Source organism: Anolis sagrei, chromosome 10, assembly GCF_037176765.1.
Source record: "Anolis sagrei isolate rAnoSag1 chromosome 10, rAnoSag1.mat, whole genome shotgun sequence".
NCBI lineage: Eukaryota > Metazoa > Chordata > Lepidosauria > Squamata > Dactyloidae > Anolis > Anolis sagrei.
Window position 1 is genome coordinate 31,265,015 of NC_090030.1, and position 22,609 is coordinate 31,287,623.

The 22,609-nt window shown below is 43.2% G+C and overlaps 1 protein-coding gene across 2 annotated transcripts in view; it reads left to right on the top strand.

Annotated features, from left to right (window-relative positions):
* LOC132763093 (vascular endothelial growth factor receptor kdr-like) overlaps nt 1-22,609 on the top strand; it is a 290,667-nt gene that overhangs the window by 216,088 nt on the left and 51,970 nt on the right. Inside the window, exons 17-21 of one of the 2 annotated variants that reach the window (XM_067471670.1) lie at nt 4,917-5,052; nt 10,395-10,499; nt 16,132-16,245; nt 19,132-19,220; nt 20,980-21,145. In XM_067471670.1, the coding sequence (XP_067327771.1) occupies nt 4,917-5,052; nt 10,395-10,499; nt 16,132-16,245; nt 19,132-19,220; nt 20,980-21,145 (610 nt within the window). The remainder of the gene's footprint in view (nt 1-4,916; nt 5,053-10,394; nt 10,500-16,131; nt 16,246-19,131; nt 19,221-20,979; nt 21,146-22,609) is intronic. The other variant, XM_067471671.1, reaches the window with a different exon arrangement.

Consider the following 22,609-nt stretch of genomic DNA (forward strand, 5'->3'; position numbering starts at 1 on the left):
ACCCAAGAGACAAAAAACTATTACATACTGCCCAAATGCTCAGAAAACAATTGGATTTTTTACAAACAGAAGAAATAGAGAAGCAAATGAAGTTTACTAAAGTATATCATTTCCAAAATGCCAACAAGATTGGGAGATGGCTGGCCATAAAAACCAAAAAACGAAAATAAAAACAGATAATTGCAAAAATAGAATACAAAGGAAAAACATATACGACGAATAAAGATATAATGGACCAATTCCTCCAATTCTACCAAGAATTATACAAAAAAATAAATATTCCACCTGAAAATATCTCAAAATATCTGGGAAACTTAAAAATACCAAAACTAACAGACACACAAAGGGAAATTCTGAATGGTAATATTACCCCCTTTGAAATAGAAGAAGCAATTCGGAAACTCAAATCGAATAAGGCTCCAGGCCCAGATGGCTTTACTGCCATTTTCTACAAAACATTTAAGGACGAATTGAGTCCTCTACTAAAAGATGTCCTGAATAATATCTTAGAAACTACAAAAATACCTAAATCATGGGAGAAAACTAATATAGTTCTTATACAGAAAGAGGGAGCAGACCCTTCAGAAGTTAAAAATTATAGGCCCATCTCGCTTTTAAATAATGATTATAAGATTTTCGCAATAATAATGGCAGAGAGGCTGAAAAATTTCCTTAAGAATTGGATCTCAATGGACCAAGTAGGCTTCCTCCCGAATAGGCAAATAAAAGATAATATTAGGGTAATCATTGACACCATAGAATATTATGAGAGTAATAATGAGAAACAAGTAGCCTTAATGTTTATTGACGCCGAGAAGGCTTTTGATAGAATCAATTGGAAATATTTAAAATTATTAATAAATGAATTAGACATGGGGTTCCATTTTAAAAATGCCATAGAGGCAATCTATTCAAATCAGACAGCCACACTTATAATAAATGGGACGGAAACCAAAAAAGCCATACAGCTAACACAAGGAACTCGGCAGGGATGCCCCCTGTCCCCCTTACTGTTCATCCTAGTCATGGAAACACTAATTAGAACAATAAATGAGGATAAGACACTAAAAGGAATCAAAGTAGGAGGCCACCAATTTAAATTGAGAGTCTATGCAGACGACGTGGTATGCATAGTAGAGGACCCAATAAACAACATTAAGAATTGGCTAAACAAAATTGAAAGTTTTGGGGATGTGGCAGGATTCAAATTGAATAAACAAAAAACCAAATTGCTGACCAAAAATATGGACCAAAAGGCAAGAGATACATTACAAGAGCTCGCAGAAATAAAGATTGAAAACAAGGTAAGATATTTAGGGATAAATATTACAAAAAGTAATATACATCTAATAAAAAACAACTACGAGCCATTATGGGGGAAAATCCAAAAGGACCTAAATAAATGGAAACACCAAAGTTTCTCTCTATTAGGACGAATCGCCATAATTAAAATGACAGTCCTTCCCCAGCTTCTCTTTCTCTTTCAAGCTCTCCCGGTACTTAGGAACGATTATTTATTTAAAAAATGGAAATCTGACATAATAAAATTTATTTGGAAAGATCGGAAAGCAAGAATTAGTACAAAATTATTAATTGATGAAAAAAAAAGGGGAGGCCTCGGACTGCCAGATTTTAAACTTTATTACGAGGCATGTAATTTGGCCGCATTAAAAGAATGGGCCACATTAGAGAATCGGCCTCTCTTAGCACTAGAAGGATACGACCTCAGGACCGGCTGGCACGGGTACCTGTGGCGTAACAAGAGAAAGGTAGAAAAAGCTTTCAGTAATCATTATATCAGATCTGCGTTAATAAAAACATGGGAGAAATACCTACCCAGATTCTATACGAAAACACCTTTGTGGATCTCGCCAACAGAGGCGAAGCATAAAAGAGAATTAGAACAAGAAAAATGGCTAACATACCAGCAGTTATTAAAAAGAGATGTGGAGGGGGCCGGCAATAATCTAAGGTTAAAATCATGGATAGAAATTAAGCAGGAAAACGATAGGATGACATGGCTTAACTATCATCAAATCCATCAAGAATTCAAGGAGGACAGTAAATTGGGCTTTAGTGAGGACCAAGGAGTTTGGGAATTGGTAATGAGGAAGAAAACAAAGCTTATAAAAATTCTGTACCAACAATTACTCTCGTGGAGCACGGAGGAGGAACAAATAAAAGAATGTCAGATAAAGTGGGCAAGAGATCTGGGACATAATATCCTAACTAGACAATGGGAGGAAATTTGGACATGTAAACTAAAATATATAGAGGCCAGTGACCTTCGCGAGAACTGGCATAAAATGTTCTTTCGATGGTACTTTACTCCGGTAAAGATAGCAAAATTTAATAAAAAAGGGACAGATAGGTGCTGGAAATGCGGCAAAGATAAAGGGACTTTTTTCCACCAGTGGTGGGATTGTAAACTAGTCAAAAGATATTGGAAGGAAATCCACATTGCAACCCAGAAAATTATGAAAATTAAATTCCCTCTAGCGCCAGAAACATACCTATTAGGAATCACAAACACAAAATTAGAAAAAAACCAAGAAAAAATGTCCTTCCTCCTCAGCACTGCCGCGAGAATGCTTCTCGCGAAGATGTGGAAACGAAAGGAGATCCCAACCCTAGAAGAATGGACTATAAAAGTCTTGGAGATTATACAAATGGACAATCTCTCACAGAGACTTAAGGGAAAATATAAGGATACAACCTGGATAGGTTTTATTGACTTTCTTAAAACTGAAGGTACTCCGTTACACATAGACCTGTCAAGCCTATGAAACAGATAAAATACAAAAGTCGGAACTGGCAAGGAAGAGAAGAAGAAAGTAATACAAACAACAATGGGAGAACCCGGAAGACTGGCGGGAAGTCACCGCCATACCCCCTAACCTTACCCCACTTACCACCACTCCCCCAGCCCAAACCACCTCACCCCCTCCCCCCCCCCACCCTCTCCTACCCCACCCTCCTACCCTCCTTCCCCAACCATCACCTTTTATGTAATATTTAAAGCACAATAAAAATTAAAATAAAAAAAAAAAAAGCACCCCTGACAGATGGCCATCCAGCCTCTGTTTAAAGGCTTCCAAAGAAGGAGCCCCCACCACACTCTAAGAAAACCTAACCTAAGATGGCGTCTCCCTGTTTCCCTATCTTAAGATGGCTGCCAAGGCTTTGCTAGGCCCACATTCTGGCTGCTAAAAGTAAGGGTTTTTCACACCATCCAATGGAAGCTGAGCATTGAGTTGCCCTGGAGGAGAATCTAGAAGTTCTTGCAAGTTAACTGTGAGCGTTAATGTTGTGCAACCAAATAAGCATTTGTATCTCCGTGCAGTTGGTATCACTCAGCCCATGCACACTTTCCACCTCCACAATGGAACCTGAACCTGACTCAGCACATAGAAGATGGCTTTGAAAGGCAGCAGATCACAGGAGCTGTCTTCATAGACCTGTCAGCAGCCTATGAGACTGTGAACCACTGCCTCCTCCTGAGAAAAATGTATAGTATCACGAAGGACGACCACCTCACCCGCCTCATAGGAAACCTGCTACAAAACAGGAGCTTTTTTGTTGAGTTCCAAGGCCAGAGAAGCAGATGGCGGAAACAGAAGAACGGCCTGCCTCAGGGGAGCGTGCTTGCTCCATCCATGTTCAACATCCACACAAATGACCAGCCACTGCCAGAAGGGACAGAGAGTTTCATCTATGCTGATGATCGTGCCATCAACGCTCAAGCAGGGAGCTTTGAGATGGTAGAACAGAAGCTCTCCGAAGCTCTAGGTGCCCTTACTGCCTATTACAGGGAAAACCAACTGATCCCTAATCCATCTGAAACACAGACATGTGCGAAAGAACAAAGAAGCATCCCGAGCTCTGAAGATCACCTGGGAAGGAATCCCACTGGAGCATTGCAGCGCACCCAAATACCTGGGAGTCACTCTGGACTGTGCTCTGACCTACAGGAAGCACTGCCTGAACATCAAGCAAAAAGTGCTAGAAACAATATCATATGAAAGCTGACTGGCACAACCTGGGGATCACAAGCAGACACAGTGAAGACATCTGCCCTTACGCTGTGCTACTCTGCTGCTGAGTATGCATGCCCAGTGTGAAACACATATCACCACACTAAAACAGTGGATGTGGCTCTTAATGAGACATGCCGCATCATCACGGGGTGCCTGCGCCCCACACCAATGGAGAAATTACACTGCTTAGCATTGCACCACCTGACATCCGCCGGGAAGTAGCAGCCAATAGTGAAAGGACCAAGGCAGAGACATCTCCAGCTCATCCCTTGTTTGGGTATCAGCCAGCACGTCAATGACTTAAATCAAGAAATAGTTTTCTAAGATCTACAGAGACACTCGCTGGAACACCTCAGCAAGCGAGAGTCCAAAAGTGGCAGGTTCAAACCCAGAACCTCAACCAATGGCTGATACCAAATGAGAGACTCCCAGCTGGGCACACAGAGGACTGGGCGACTTGGAAGGCGCTGAACAGACTGCGCTCAGGCACCACGAGATGCAGAGCCAACCTCAAGAAATGGGGCCACAAAGTGAAATCCTCGACATGCGAGTGCGGAGAAGAGCAAACCACTGACCACCTGCTGCAATGCAACCTGAGCCCAGCCACATGCACATTGGAGGACCTTCTTGCGGCAACACCAGAGGCACTCCAAGTGGCCAGATACTGGTCAAAGGACGTTTAATCAACTACCAAACTCACAAATTTTGTATTTTGTCTGTTTGTTTGCTTTGTTCTGTTAGAAATGTAATATAATTGACTGGTTGCCCTGACACGACAAATAAATAAATACCTCCACAATGTTGAACTGCATTTTAACCTTTCATTGGAGTCCAATCCAAGTTAAGTGAGAGCTTTTTTCTGCCCCCAACCCTTTGCAGCCGGATGCCACAGACATCAAAACAGGGTACTTGTCTATCATCATGGATCCAGAAGAGATGCCGCTCGACGAACAATGCGAACGCCTCCCGTACGACAGCAGCAAATGGGAGTTCCCAAGAGATAGGCTGCGGCTGGGTAAGTCATCCCTTTCGGATCCTTTAACCCAATTTCTGTAACATTTCGAGAAGTACAGTTTCAGAAACTTTGCCTTCTTGACCTTAACTATAGTTTAGCGTTGTATCTGCTAATCAATGGTTAACGCTAAGCGGGTTTATATTTGTGAACCCCGGTTTCAGATCTTGGGACAAACGGAAAACGAGTGTGAAGAAGACACAGAGATGAGTTCAAAGACGAAAGGCAGAGGATTGTTGTGCACTTTCCAGGCTGTATGGCCATGTTCTCGAAGCATTCTCTCCTGACGTTTTGCCTGCATCTACGGCAGGCATCCTCAGAGGTTGTGAGGTCTGTTGGAAACTAGGAAAGCTCATCACCTTCCAACAAAGGATTCCCCCAGGCAGTATTTATTTATTATTTATTTACAGCTTTTATATTCCGCCCTTCTCACCCCGCAAGGGACTCAGGGCGGATTACAATGTACACATATATGGCAAACATTCAATGCCAATTTGACATACAACGTATACAGACATACACAGAGGCTATTGAATATTGGCAAACATTCAATGCTAATTTTTGACATACAAACATATACAGACATACACAGAGGCTATTTAACTTTTTTTTTCTGGCTGCCAGGGGAGCTGTCGCTTTCATCGTCCGTCTGCGACGCTGATGAAGCACTTCCGCATTCCCCGCATGCTTCCCCGCTGGAATGCTTTGCTGGAGTCTTCTTTATGGCCTCATAAAACAGTTAATTTAGCCTCCCCACACTTTAAAGTGGTACCTAATTTTCCTACTTGACAGATGCAACTGTCTTTCAGGTTGCAAAGGTTGACAACAGGCTACACAATTGGTTGGAAACCCACTCCAACCCGGACTGGCTTCGAACTCATGACCTTTTGGTCAGAGTGATCTTAATGCAGCTGACACTCCGCCAGCTGCGCCACAATCCCGGTGCGCCACAATCCCAGTAAGAAGCCAGACCTTGAAAACCACAAGGCCATTAAATGCTGATCAAAATGATGAATTTCTATATTCACACCTATATTCAAGAATAACACTATTTATTTACTTATTTATTTACAGTATTTATATTCCGCTCTTCTCACCCCGCAGGGGATTCAGGGCGGATTACAATGTACACATATATGGCAAACATTCAATACCAATTTGACATACAAACATATACAGACATACACAGAGGCTATTTAATTTTTTTTCTGGCCGCCAGGGGAGCTGTTGCTTTCATCGTCTATCTGCGACACTGATGAAATACTTCCGCATTCCCCACATGCTTTTGCTGGAGTCTTCTTTATGGCCTCATAAATCAGTTAATTTAGCCTCCCCACACTTTAAGGTGGTACCTAATTTTCCTACTTGACAGATGCAACTGTCTTTCGGGTTGCAAAGGTCGACAACAGGCTACACACAATTGGTTGGAAGCCCACTCCAACCTGGGCTGGCTTTGAACTCATGACCTTTTGGTCAGAGTGATCTTAATGCAGCTGACACTCAGCCAGATGCGCCACAATCCCGGTTCTACTATAAATGTAATATAATGTAATGTAACATATTGTATATTATTATTATTATTATTATTATTATTATTATTATTATTACTACTGCATTGGAGGGAAGGATACTAGAGACAAAGCTGAAGTCCTTTGGCCACATCATGAGGAGACAGCAAAGCCTAGAGAAGACAATGATGCTGGGGAAAGTGGAAGGCAAAAGGAAGAGGGGCCGACCAAGGGCAAGATGGATGGATGGCATCCTTAAAGTGACTGGACTGACCTTGAAGGAGCTGGGGGTGGTGACGGCTGACAGGGAGCTCTGGCGTGGGCTGGTCCATGAGGTCACGAAGAGTCGGAGATGACTGAACGAATGAACAACAACAATATACTGTATATACATATAATATTTATAATATTATAATGTAATGCAATATAATACTAATAATAATAATATGATATTATAATAATATATTTATATTACATGTAATATTACTAATAATATTACAATAGAATGGCATAATACAATATAGTCATAATTAATACTGATATTGTGCTATGCTAATAAGCATAATATAACTATAAAAACAATGGGGGCCGCTACTACCTCCCAACAAAGGATTCCCCCAGCCAGGAATCAGCCAGGCTTTGAAGCTGCAAGGCCATTTAATGCAAATCAAAGTGATTCACACTTGCCTCCAACAGACAAGAGTTCTTTCTCCCACCCTGGACATTATTCCACAGATATATAAACCCCACTTGCCTAGTTTCCAACAGATCTCACAACCTCTGAGGATGCCTGCCATAGATGTGAGCGAAATGTCAGGAGAGAATGCTTCTGGTACATGGCCAGACAGCCCGGAAAACTCACAACAACACCGTCCTTGCTCTCTTTGTTCTGGGAAATCATTGCAACAACAAATCTGATTTTTGACTCGATTCTGCGAATGAGAAGACCACAGCATGCCATGCTTTTCACCTAGCCAAGTCTTTTGAATGCAAGCTGAGATCTCCTTCACCCCTGAGATTGGCTCCAATGCACTTTTATGCAACTGTATCGCCGCATATGTCCATAAACCCTTGCAAGTTTATACATATGCATCAATGTGCGATACAGACCTTTCACGGGTTTTGTCTCCAGTGCATGCAATGGTGTGATGTTCTCCTTACACTGCAAATGGTGCACGTTCTCCTAGATCAGCAGGGCTGTGTGTATACAATGCTTTTGTACGGAAAGGGCCAAAAGCAAATTGACCAATGCTCCTGGAATATCAGGAGATATTTATGGCAATGCAAGTATGCCTTTGTTACAAAGCAGGTGGATTCTGAGACTTCCCTTCTTTTTCGAAAATTATTTGGAAAGAACATCCCTTATCTGGGATCCTGAAATTGCAAAACAATTACACCAAAACAATTCCCAAAATCTGTTGGGAAGTTATGGCTATATAAGGGGATATTTCTGCAATTCAGCTCCTCATTTCTAATTTTTTTACCACACTAGCTACATATTTGTTAACTAGCTACGGATTCTTAGTTTCTCCAATGTAACTATAGATTTGTACATTTTCTACAGTGTAGCTATGGATTGTAAAGCTTCTGCACCAGGGATGGGCAAAGCCAGACCCCTTGGGCTCTTTTCTCGGGCCTTCCTCTCTCTCGCCATCCTCAGCTTCCTTCTTTCTCTCTTTCCTTCCTCCTTCCCCTGTCCCTTCCTTCCTTACTTCCCTCTTTCTCCCTCCCCCTCCTTCCTTTCCTTCCATCCTATTATCCTTCCTTCTTTCCCTTTTTCTCCCCCCTTCGCTCTCTCTCTTTCTCCTTCCTTCCTTCTCTTTTGTCTTTTCTTCCTCCTTTCTTTCCTCTCTTCCCTCCCTCCATTCCCTTCCACCCTTCCTTCCTTCCATCTTTCTCTTCTGCCCTTTCTTCCTCTCTCTCTCACCGTCCTATCATTTCTTCCTTCTCTCTTTCCTTCCCCCAACTATCCCTTCCTTCCCTCCCTCTTTCTCCCTCCCTCCTTCCTTCCCTTCTACTTTTTTGTTCTTTCCGTCTTTCCCTCTTTCTCCTTCCTTCCTTCCTTCTTTCCTTTCCTTATGCCTTTTCTTCCTTCTCTCTTTCCTCCCCCCTCCCTACTCTTTCATCCTTCTGTCCTTTCTCCCTTCCCTCTTTCCTCCCTCCGCCCCTCTCTCTCTTTCTTTCCTTCCTTCTCTTTTGTCTTTCCTTCTTTCTCTCTTTTTAATTTTTTTATTTGAGAAGAGAAAATACAGTTATATAGACATATACTACACATTTCCCTCTCTTTTATTTACATTCACCCCTGTACTCCCCTTCTCCAGAGCCATCACTTTTCCTAAAGTCCCTCCAAAAAATCAGTTCTTCATTTGGAGGTAAATTCCCAAGAAGAAATTTCCTTCTTTCTCTCTTTCTTTCCTTCCTACTTCCATCCTTCCCTTCCTTCCTTAACTCCATCTTTCTCCCTCCCTCCTTCCTTCCTCCATTCCATCCTTTCTTCCTTCCCTCTTTCCTCTCCCCTTCCTTTCCTCTCTTTCTTTCTCCTTCCTTCCTTCTTTCCTTCCCTCTTTCTTTCTTTCTTTCTTTCTTTCCTCCCTCCCTCTCTTCCCTCCCTCTATTCCCTTTCATCCTTCCTTCCTTCTCTTTTTCCTTCCTCCTTTCCTCCTGGGGGATGTTTAGCTGGGAGAAGAGAAGGTAGACAGGGAACTGGAGAGCCATGTTTCCAGATTTCAAAGGGTCTCCCAATGAGGAGGAGGAAGGAAGCGCTTTACGCACGAGGCGCTTTACGCACGAGTAGGCCGCACGGAGCAGCTGCCCATGGCTGGCTCACGCTGCCCATCAGGCCTAACGGGCAACATGAGCCTGCCAAGGGAGGAGCAGCCCTGCGCAGGCTACTCGCGTGTAAAGCGCCTCGCAAGGTGCTTTACGCGCGAGTAGGCCATGCGGAGCAGCTGCCCTTGGCTGGCTCATGCTGCCCATCGGGCCTGATGGGCAGCGTGAGCCTGCCAAGGGAGGAGCAGCCCCGTGTGGCCTACTCGTGCATAAAGCACCTTGCGAGGTGCTTTACGCACGAGTAGGACATGCGGAGCAGCTGCCCTTGGCTGGCTTACACTACCCATCGGGCCTGACAGATAGCGTGAGCCAGCCGAGGAGCACAGTGTGGGGTGGGGGGCGCTCCTCCTCCGTGGGCCGGATAAGTGCCCTTGGTGGGCTGGAACTGGCCCGCGGGCCGTAGTTTGGGGACCCCTGTTCTAGAGGCATTCTCTCCTAATGTTTTGCCTGCATCTATGGCAAACATCTGAGGTTGAGGATGCTCTAAGGATGCTTGCCATAGATGCAGGTGAAACGTCAGGAGAGAATGCCTCTAGTACATGGCCATATAGCCCGGAAAAACCTACAACAACCCAGTGATTCCGGCCATGAAAGCCCTCGACAATACAGTAATATTTTTTTAATTAATTTTTATTTGGCATAAACAAAAAAAAGAAGAATATAGTTTCCATGTAAAGTGGGAGAACATAGTATTTTCAAAGAAAAATGGGAAAACAAGAAGATAGAAATATGAAAAACGGGAGAAAAGAAAAAAATATTGTAGAATTTTAGCCAATGTTCTCTGCACAAAACCATAAATTTGCCCACTCAGAAAGATCCATGTGCATGTCCACAAGGAATACTGTCCTGAAATAGTTTGAGGTGTGGAAACGGTGGGTGGAAAAGCCGTGCAGGGGCAAAGCGTGGTCTGCGTTTCAACCGTGGCCGTGATACACACAGCCCTGCTCTGCTCTGATGCGAATGGTGTTCCGGTTCTCCTCGGCTCACTCTTTCCTCTTGCCTCTCTAGGTAAAACTCTGGGTCATGGTGCTTTTGGGAAAGTGGTGGAGGCGTCTGCTTTTGGCATAGATAAATCTTCAACCTGCAAAACAGTGGCAGTTAAAATGCTTAAAGGTACACTGATGCGCATGACCTCCCACGCAGGAGTGCTTGTGTTGCTGGAAATGGAAGCTCCGTGTCCGAGACCCCTCTCTTTTCCCTTCCCTCCTTCTCACAATGTGTCTCTCTCCCTGCACCTCTCCCTCAAAGGTTTGCAATGTTGACGTTGCCAAATGTGTTGCTGTCCAAATTCAGGATTGGTCGCTCAGCATTCTCAAGCAGTTGGTGATTTCACAAATGATTACCTAGGAAACCCTGGAACCAGTTTCATAATAATAATCTATATGAATAAAAATGTAATGTTCGTTTGTGGGGTTAACAGAACTCAAAAACCACTGGACGAATTGACACCAAATTTGGACACAAGACACCTAACAACCCAATGTATGTCCTTCACTAAAAAAAACCCTGATTTTTGTCATTTGGGAGTTGTAGTTGCTGGGATTTATAATTCACCTACAATCAAACAGCATTCTGAACTCTACCAACGATAGAATTGAACCAAACTTGGCACACAAAAAGTATTTTGTCGCCCCCCCCCCCCCCAACCAATCACTGATATATATTTTCTGTTCGTCGTGGGAGTTCTGTGTGCCATATTTGGTTCAATTCCATCATTGGTGGAGTTCAGAATGCTCTTTGATTGTAGGTGAACTATACATCCCAGTAACTACAACTCGCATATGTCAAGGTCTATTTTCCCCCAAGAGCACCTCAAGAGCACCCCTGAGAAAAATCAACTATACTGCAAATGCTTACTTTGCATAATGGGTTGAGCCATTCCTCACCTTGAGTTTTGGAGTTGTAGTTCACCTCCATCCAGATAGCACTGTGGACTTAATGATGGATCTGTACCAAACTTGGCACGAATACTCAATATGCCCAAATGTGAACACTGGTGGAGTTTGGGGGAAATAGACCTTGACATTTGAGAGTTGTAGTTGCTGGAATGTATAGTTCACCTACAATCAAGGACATTCTGAACTCCACCAACGATGGAATTGAACCAAACTTGGCACACCGAACTCCCACAACCAACAGAAAATACTGGAAGGGTTTGGTGGGCATTGACCTTGAGTTTTGGAGTTGTAGTTCACCTACATCCAGAGAGCACTGTGGACTCAAACAATGATTGATCTGGACTAAACTCTATAGGAATACTCAATATGCCCAAATGTGAACACTGGTGGAGTTTGGGGGAAATAGAATCTTGACATTTGGGAGTTGTAGTTGCTGAGATTTATAGTTCACATACAATCACAGAGCATTCTGAACCCCACCAACGATAGAATTGGGCCAAACCTCCCACACTGAACCCCCATGTGGGCCACAGCAATGCGTGGCAGGGGACGGCTAGTAATCTATATAAATAAAAATGTAATGTTCGTTTGTGGGGTTAACATAACTCAAAAACCACTGGATGAATTGACACCAAATTTGGACACAAGACACCTCTCAGGCCAACAAGTGACCATCACTCATAAAAACACTGAAAAACACAGCAGAAGAGTCTTTTTGTTGTTCATTCGTTCAGTCGTCTCCGACTCTTCGTGACCTCATGGACCAGCCCACGCCAGAGCTCCCTGTCGGCCGTCACCACCCCCAGCTCCTTCAAGGTCAGTCCAGTCACTTCAAGGATGCCATCCATCCATCTTGCCCTTGGTCGGCCCCTCTTCCTTTTGCCTTCCACTTTCCCCAGCATAATTGTCTTCTCTAGGCTTTCCTGTCTCCTCATGATGTGGCCAAAGTACTTCAACTTTGTCTCTAGTATCCTTCCCTCCAGTGAGCAGTCGGGCTTTATTTCCTGGAGGATGGACTGGTTGGATCTTCTCGCAGTCCAAGGCACTCTCAGCACTTTCCTCCAGCACCACAGCTCAAAAGCATCGATCTTCCTTCGCTCAGCCTTCCCTAAGGTCCAGCTCTCACATCCGTAGGTGACTACAGGGAATACCATGGCTTTGACTAGGCGGATCTTTGTTGCCAGTCTGATGTCTCTGCTCTTTACTATTTTATCGAGACTGGACATTGCTCTCCTCCCAAGAAGTAAGCGTCTTCTGATTTCCTGGCCACAGTCTGCATCTGCAGTAATCTTTGCACCTAGAAATACAAAGTCTGTCACGGCCTCCACGGTTTCTCCCTCTATTTTCCAGTTGTCAATCATTCTTGTTGCCATAATCTTGGTTTTTTTGACGTTTAGCTGCAACCCAGCTTTTGCGCTTTCTTCTTTAAAAAGAGTCTTTAAAAGCCAAGAAATAAAAAATACATTACAATGCATGCGCAAAACCACATATATACACATATTTTATTTTTATTTATTTATTATTCGAACTTATATGCCGCCGCTCCCTTGGGGCTCGGAGTGGCTTACAAGAATGGCTAAAATCTAACACAATTTAAAAACAATTTAAAACAGTGATTCTCAACCTTCCTAATGCCGTGACCCCTTAATACAGTCCCCCATGTTGTGGTGACCCCCAACCATAATATTGTTTTCATTGCTGCTTCATAACAGTCATTTTACTACTGTTATAAATCATAATGTAAATATCTGATATGCAGGATGCATTTTCATTCACTGGACCAAACTGGGCACAAATACCCAATACACCCAAATGTGAATGCTAGTGGGGTTGGGGGGAGGATTGATGATTGATTTTGTAATTTGGGAGTTGTAGTTGCTGGGATTTATAGTTCACTTATAATCAAAGAGCATTCCGAACTCCACCAGCGATGGATTTGAACCAAACTTGGCTCCCATGACCAATGGAAAACACTGGAAGGGTTTGATGGGCTTTGACCTTGCGTTTGGGAATTGTAGTTCATCTATATCCAGAGAGCACTGTGGACTCATGCCATGGTGGATCTGGACCAAACTTGGCATGAATAGTCAATATGCCCAAATGTGAACACTTCTCCACTGGTCTGGGGAAAATAGATCTTGACATTTGGGAGTTGTAGTTGCTGGGATTTATAGTTCATTACAATCAAAGAACATTCTGAACTCCACCAACAATAGAATTGGCTCAAACTTCCCACATGGAATCCCCATGACCATCAGAAAATACTGTGTTTTCTTATGGTCTTTGGCAACCCCTCTGACACCCCCTTGTGACAGCAATATCAAAAGTCAAAGGCCTGTCGAAACAGGTATGCCTTACATGCCCTGTGGAAAGCTGATAAGTCCGGCAAGGCACGGACTTCAGGTGGCAGAGTATTCCAGAGTGATGGTGCCACTGCTGTGAAGGCTCTGCGTCTGGTTGCTGTTAGGCGCAAGGTCTTGACACTGGGAATTTCCAACAAATCTTGGTCCTCAGAATGGAGGGATCTCTGGGGTTGGGAGGGGGAGAGGCGGTCCCTCAGGTACATTAGCTCCAGACCATGCAAGGCCTTCAAGGTGAGTACCATCCCTTTGAAAGTGATCCGGTGCTCAATGGGTAACCAATGCAGCTGCAGGAAGATTGGGGTGATGTGGCATCTCATCGGAATTCCTGCAAGAAGCCGAGCAGCTGCATTTTGTACCAACTTGAGCTTCCGGATCACCGACAGAGGAAGGCCAATGTAGAGGGTGTTACAGTAGTCCAGTCTTGAGATGACCGTGGCCTGGATCACCGTATCGAGGTCGTCCCTGGACAGGGAGGGGGCCAGCCGTCTAGCCTGCCGCAGGTGAAAGAAGGCAGTTCTGCTCACGCCGGAGACCTGGGCCTCCATCCTCAGCAGAGGGTCCAAAAGGACTCCCAGACTCTTGACCAATGATGATGGGTTAAAGTGTTGGCAAACTGCATTCATTCTAGCCCTTGTAAATGACAGCACAGGAGCCATTAACTGCATTGGCTATTTCTTTGAATGTGCTTCACTATACAGTTGATACATTGGTCTCTAGAACAGCGGTTCTCAACCTGGGGGTCGCGACCCCTCGGGGGGTCGTTTGGCCATTTTCTGGGGGTCGCGAAGCCGCATTGGCTGGCCACGCCCCCTCCAAAATGGCGGCCAACCCCCTGCACCACTGGCATTCCCACACGCGAAGCCATCCGCCTGTCCCTCATCTCCTTCTGATGGCAGAAGGAGGTGAGGGATGGGCTAGTGGCTCCTTGGGCGCCCCTCGCCTGCTCCACTCTCCCGCCGGCTGGCAGGGGTTGCGGAGCAAGCGAGGGCTCTTCGTTGCAGGTGAACTATAAATCCCAGCAACTGCATATCCCAAATGTCAAGGTGTATTTTCCCCAAACTCCACCAGTGTTCACATTGGGGCATATTGAGTATCTGTGTCAAGTGTGATCCAGATCCATTATTGTGTGATTCTGCAATGCTCTCTGGATGCAGGTGAACTACATCTCCCAAACTCAGTGCTCACCAGACCCTTCCAGTATAGAATCATAGAATCAAAGAGTTGGAAGAGACCTCATGGGCCATCCAGTCCAACCCCATTCTGCCAAGAAGCAGGAATATTGCATTCAAATCACCCCCGACAGATGGCCATCCAGCCTCTGCTTAAAAGCTTCCAAAGAAGGAGCCTCCACCACACTCCGGGGCAGAGAGTTCCACTGCTGAACGGCTCTCACAGTCAGGAAGTTCTTCCTCATGTTCAGATGGAATCTCCTCTCTTGTAGTTTGAAGCCATTGTTCCGCGTCCTAGTCTCCAAGGAAGCAGAAAACAAGCTTGCTCCCTCCTCCCTGTGGCTTCCTCTCACATATTGATACATGGCTATCATATCTCCTCTCAGCCTTCTCTTCTTCAGGCTAAACATGCCCAGTTCCCTAAGCCGCTCCTCATAGGGCTTGTTCTCCAGACCCTTGATCATTTTAGTCGAGATATTCCAGCTTGTCAATATCTCTCTTTTTCGTTGGTTGCGGGAGTTCTGTGTGCCAAGTTTGGTCCAATTCCATCATTGGTGGAGTTCAAAATGCTCTTTAATTGTAGGTGAACTATAAATACCAGCAACTACAACTCCCAAATGACATAATCAATTTTCCCTCCAACCCCACCAGTATTCAAATTTGGGCATATTGGATAGGTAAAAGTTTTCCCCTGACATTAAGTCCAGTCATGTCCAATTCTGGGAATTGGTGCTCAATTTCTAGGCCAAAGAGCCGGTGTTGTTCATAGACACCTCCAAGGTCATGTGGCTGACATGACAGCATGGAGTGCTGTTTTTGGGTATTTGTGCCAAATTTGGTCCAGTGAATGAAAATAGATCCTGCATTTCAGATTTTTACATTATGATTCATAACAGTAACACAATTATAATTAGGAAGAAGCAATAATAATAATTTTATGGTTGGGGGTCACCACAACGTGAGGCACTGTATTAAGGGGTTGAGAACCACTGCCCTAGAAGGAAATGTGGAGATAGTTTGTATAGGAAAATTCAGCTTCCTTATTTCTGCCTAGGAACAACAACAATAATAAAAATACAGTCCTGAACTCGTGAGGTCAAAGTCAGGAAGACATTCCTTATCTGATAAGACGATTCCTTCCCAAAGATAGCAAAGGGACCGGGGTGGACTGGGCTCCTTCCCTCCCCGCCCTGGTAACAATGCTGATTGGCTTCCTTTTGGAGCATAAACAGGATCTCCTGCCCCCTGTCCCCTCCCGGTCCACTCCATCCTGTTGTGTCAAGGTGCCTTTCTCCTGTTCCTTTCTCATAAGCAGAGTGTGCAACCACCAACGAGTGCAAAGCCTTGATGTCCGAGCTGAAGATCCTCATCCACATTGGCCATCACTTGAATGTGGTCAACCTCTTGGGAGCTTGCACCAAGCCAGGAGGTGAGGCCTCCACATTCGTATGGATTTGATTACTGATGGATTTGATTTGAAATATTCTCTCTACAAATCAATCCGACATCATTACTCAACATCCACTTGGGTTGGCCATAGAATCACACTGGAGAACCCCTCTTGGAATATGTAGGTCCTCCTGTATGATTCCAATGGAAGTTCATCCCAGAGTTGTGCTGGAGGACCTAGAAATTCCCAGAGAGTTAAAAATTTATCCCCCCCCCCACTTTTATGGGGGTCTTGTAACCCAACCTTAGCAAATGGGAGATATTTCAACAGAAGTTAGTGTGCATTTCCACCTTTTGATAGATAGGCTATTTAGATGTGATAGCTAGATGAGATAAATTTTATTTATTTATCGTGTCAGTATCAACCAGACAAGATGAGATAGATAGATGGGATGGATGGATGGATGGATGGATAGATAGATAGGATATCTAGATGTGGTAACTAGATGAGATAGATAAGTGAATAGATAGATGGGATGAATGGATAGATAGATAGATAGATAGATAGATAGATAGATAGATAGATAGATAGGATATCTAGATAGGGTAACTAGATGAGATAGATAGGTGGAATAGATAGATAGATAGATAGATAGATAGATAGATAGATAGGATAGGATATCTAGATGTGATAACTAGATGAGATAGATAAGTGAATAGATAGATGGGATGAATGGATAGATAGATAGATAGATAGATAGATAGATAGATAGATAGATAGGATATCTAGATAGGATATCTAGATAGGGTAACTAGATGAGATAGATAGGTGGAATAGATAGATAGATAGATAGATAGATAGATAGGATAGGATATCTAGATGTGGTAACTAGATGAGATAGATAAGTGAATAGATAGATGGGATGAATGGATAGATAGATAGATAGATAGATAGATAGATAGATAGATAGATAGATAGATAGGATATCTAGATAGGATATCTAGATAGGGTAACTAGATGAGATAGATAGGTGGAATAGATAGATAGATAGATAGATAGATAGATAGATAGATAGATAGATAGGATAGGATATCTAGATGTGGTAACTAGATGAGATAGATAAGTGAATAGATAGATGGGATGAATGGATAGATAGATAGATAGATAGATAGATAGATAGATAGATAGGATATCTAGATAGGATATCTAGATAGGGTAACTAGATGAGATAGATAGGTGGAATAGATAGATAGATAGATAGATAGATAGATAGATAGATAGATAGATAGGATAGGATATCTAGATGTGATAACTAGATGAGATAGATAAGTGAATAGATAGATGGGATGAATGGATAGATAGATAGATAGATAGATAGATAGATAGATAGATAGGATATCTAGATAGGATATCTAGATAGGGTAACTAGATGAGATAGATAGGTGGAATAGATAGATAGATAGATAGATAGATAGATAGATAGGATAGGATATCTAGATGTGGTAACTAGATGAGATAGATAAGTGAATAGATAGATGGGATGAATGGATAGATAGATAGATAGATAGATAGATAGATAGATAGATAGGATATCTAGATAGGGTAACTAGATGAGATAGATAGGTGGAATAGATAGATAGATAGATAGATAGATAGATAGATAGATAGATAGGATAGGATATCTAGATGTGATAACTAGATGAGATAGATAGATAGATGGGATAAGTAGATAGATAACAGATAGATAGACAGACAGAGACAGGATATCTAGATGTGATTGCTAGATGGGATAGAGAGATGGGATGAATGGATGGATGGATGGATAGAATATCTAGATGTGATAGATAGATAGATAGATAGATAGATAGATAGATAGATAGGATATCTAGATGTGATAACTAGATGAGATAGATAGATGGGATAATTAGATAGATAACAGATAGACAGACAGACAGACAGACAGATAGATGGATGATAGATAGATAGATAGATAGATAGACAGACAGATAGATAGACAGACAGACAGACAGAGAGAGAGAGACAGGATATCTAGATGTCATTTCTAGATGGGATAGAGAGATAGGATGAATGGATGGATGGATAGATAGATAGACAGATAGATAGAATATCTAGATGTGAGAGATAGATAGATAGATAGATAGATAGATGATAGATAGATAGATAGATAGATAGATAGATAGATAGGATATCTAGATGTGATAACAGATAGATAGATAGATAGATAGATAGATAGATAGATAGATAGATAGATAGATAGATGATAGATAGATAGATAGATAGGATATCTAGATGTGATAACAGATAGATAGATAGATAGATAGATAGATAGATAGATAGATAGACAGACAGACAGAGACAGGATATCTAGATGTGATTGCTAGATGGGATAGAGAGATGGGATGGATGGATGGATGGATGGATGGATGGTAGGTAGGTAGGTAGGTAGGTAGATAGATAGATAGATAGATAGAAAATAGGATATCTAAATGAAATAGCTAGATGTGATTGATAGATAGATAGAATATCTAAATGTGATAGATAGATAGATAGATAGATAGATAGATAGATAGATAGATAGACAGATAGATAAATAGATAGATAGACAGACAGACAGACAGACAGACAGAGACAGGATATCTAGATGTGATTGCTAGATGGGATAGAGAGATGGGATGGATGGATGGATGGGTAGGTAGGTAGATAGGTAGATAGGTAGATAGATAATAGGATATCTAAATGAAATAGCTAGATGTGATAGATAGATAGATAGAATATCTAGATGTGATAGATAGAGACGATAGATAGGGTGGATAGAGAGAGAGAGATCCCAAGCCCACCAGAAACAAGAACTTATTACTTTTAGTTCCTATTATTTCATGCATTTTGCTTTGATCATTTTTGCAGGTCCTTTGATGGTCATAGTAGAATACTGCAAATATGGAAATCTGTCTAATTACCTCCGAGGGAAACGCGGAGACTTCATTGCAAGCAAGGTGAGAGTGAGACACTTCCTGGATCTCAGAGGCATCCTGTTGAGGATCTACATGGGTCTAAATTGCTGGATTCCTGCAGATTCCATTTTGGGACTGTTGTCAGGAGCAAAGTTGCATTGTGTATTGAGGCACCTTGTGCACGGTGTGTCCGTGCACTTGGCATTGGGGATAATGGGAGTGTGTCCCTGTTGATTCTCTGGGACCTCTCAGTGGCCTTCGATACCGTAGAGCAGGGGTCCTCAAACTCTTTAAACCAGGGGCCAGTTCACTGTCCCTCAGACCGTTGGAGGGCCGGACTATAGTTTTTTTTTTAAAAAATCAATTAAAAAATTCCTCTGCACATTGCACATATCTTATTTTACTGTGTGGAAGGGCCCTTAGAGGGAGGGGGTTCTTTCGAGCCCTCTTTAGGCAGAGAAGGGGAAATCTTCCTATTTCTAGTCTGAACAAAATCTGGCTATCAGTATTAAAAAAAACTCTAAAATTATAACTGTAAATAAAGAACAACACTCAAACACGGGAACTCCAGACAAGAAACAATCAGGGCCAGCTAATCACCTCTCAACAAAGGATTCTCCCTAAAAACTATCAGGCTATGAAGTGGTCATCAAGGTGGCCAATTGAAACATTCATACCTACCTCCAACAGACAAGAGTTCTTTCTCCCACTCTCGATCTTCCACAATTTTCCTAGTTAAAGGTTTTCCTCTGACATGAAGTCCAGTCGTGTCTGACTCTGGGGTGTGGTGCTCATCTGCATTTCTAAGTCGAAGAGCCGACGTTGTCCGTAGACACCTCCAAGGTCATGTGGCCAGCATGACTGCATGGAGCGCTGGGGCAGCCTCCATTGGTTGGCTCATGCTGACCATCGGGCCCGATGAGCAGCGTGAGCCTGCCAAGGGAGGAGCAGCACTGTGCGTCCTACACTCGCGTAAAGCACCTTGCGAGGTGCTTTACACACACAAGTAGACCACACGGAGCAGCTGCCCTTGGCTGGCTCACCCTGCCCATCAGGCCTGATGAGCAGCGTGAGCCTGCCAAGGGAGGAGCAGCACCATGCGGCCTACTCGCTCTACTCCAAACTCAAGAACGGAAAACGGAACATTGGTGGACAGGAAAAGAGATTGAAAGATGGGCTCAAAGCCAACCTTAAAAGCTCTGGCATAGACACAGAGAACTGGGAAGCCCTGGCCCTTGAGCACTTCAGCTGGAGGTCAGCTGTGACCAGCAGTGCTGTAGAATTTGAAGAGGCATGAATGGAGGGCGAAAGAGAGAAATATACCAAGAGGAAGGCGCATCAAACTAATCCCAACCGAGACCGGCTTCCACCTGGAAACCAATGTACTCACTGCAGGAGAAGTTGCAGATCAAGAATTGGGCTCCACAGTCACCTACGGACCCACAGTACACTGACCTTGGAAGACTATCCTACTCGGACAACAAGGGATCGCCTAAGTAAGTAAGTATGTGTAGGCCAAAGTCAGCACTTTGAATTGTGCTTGGTAGCAAATGGGCAGCCAGTGGCGCTGGCGCAACAGGGGGGTTGTGTGCTCTCCATACACTGCTCCTGTTAGCAATCTGGCTGCCACACTAGTTGAAGCTTCCAAACAGTCTTCAAAGGCAACCCCACGTAGAGCAAGTAGTCTATACGAGATGTAACCAGCACATGGACTATCTGACTACCCATATCCTTATGCCCCTCACACATGCAGGACAGAAAAGACCAGTTTTCAGAGATGTATTCATTTATTTTCCTCCAGCCACAGGAAAATTCAGACCCTGCGGAAAAAGGTCTGGAAGAATCGATCAATGATTTAACTGAGTTGATCAAGAGGCGTTTGGAAAGTGTGGCCAGCACCGGAAGTTCTGCCAGCTCCGGGTTCATCGAAGACAAGAGTTACACTGACTCCGAAGAGGAAGAGGAAGGTAACTGAATGTCACTCTTGGTCTTTACAGAGTTTAGATTGCTAGCTCTCCTTCCTTGGTTCAAGGAAAGATCGGTCATAAAACCCTCCACAATGTCGTGAAACATCTCACTCTATGAACCTACCTGGGCTTTAGGGTCCTCAGGAGAGAGCCTCCTTTCATTCCACCACTTTTTGTGGATTCTTTTGATGGAAACAAGGGATGGGACCCACTTGGTGGTGCCATTGTATGGAAAATTCAAGGTGATAGCTCTTGTAGTTTTCTTTAAACATTGTTTATAAAAGCTTTGGAAATTCCCCAAAAATCCGTGTATAAGTGAAACATTCTGAAACTTGATGGGTTCTACCATTGTTGCAAGTTTCACCCCAATAACTGTAAAAACAAGGGAGAAAGGAGCCCCTGAAGTTTTCCCACTTGCGCAATTACTACAACGAAAAGGTAACGAAATTTTGTCACTTTCTTTATAGAAACAAAATTTTCACTACCTTAGAAACACTTTCGAAACAAAATGCCGGGCCCCCCTAATTTTGTAATGACTTTTGAAACATTATGAAAAGAAGCAGGGGAGCGGAGGGATGATTTATTGTTGCCACCAATTTGAAAGGAACCAGTATTCAGGAGATTTTACCCCAGTTCCCAATTTTAAAAAGAACTGGCCGATTTGCAATGGAGGTTGCCGATTAGGAACCAAATTTACCATCAAGTTGGAAGGGAGGCTGTTCAATTGCACCTCCTCCTTTATTAAGAAAGTAATAACTTAGTAGTAATTACACTGTATATACTGTAGCGTGACTGGAGAGAAGAATGTAGATTTATTTGGTTACTTTTCCCTGCGTTTCTGCCACCACATGAGGTAAGTTGTAATATTGTGAGAAATGGCACTTGGTACACAGAATAGACGGAGCTGAGGCAATCTTCAAATAAAAGTTAACAATTTTATTAAGTACACAGCGTGTGGTTGCAAGACGTAACTTTTCCTTGTTGCACTTGGAATAATACTTGTAACTTTAACAGTTCATTCTTTCAAGTAACACAGTATCTTTCTGACGTAGAGCACTTGTTTCAGACAAAGTTTCCATACAGGGATATTTCCCTTATTTGATCCTCCCTAGATCAAATACTAAGTAAACTATTCTTTAGCCTCTCCTTAGACTAAAAGAATACCAGCTATGTTTCACCATTCGGCTGCACTAGCCTGAGAAACTTCCAATAGCCAAACCCAGCTTTTCAAAGCCTCAAAGCTTTGCTTCACAAGTCACTCCACCACCTTTCCTTTCCTTCTCTCCCAACTCCTAACTCCTGACTCCTCTGAACCTAACTCCTGACTCTCCTGAATCTAAACCCGGACTGCTCACTCCTCTAAACCTAAACCCTAACTGATTTTTAACTTTCGTTTTTTCAAACTCTCCCCTCTAAGCTCCTCCCACTTCCCTCTCTCCTGCATCGGTCTCCATGGCAATGCAC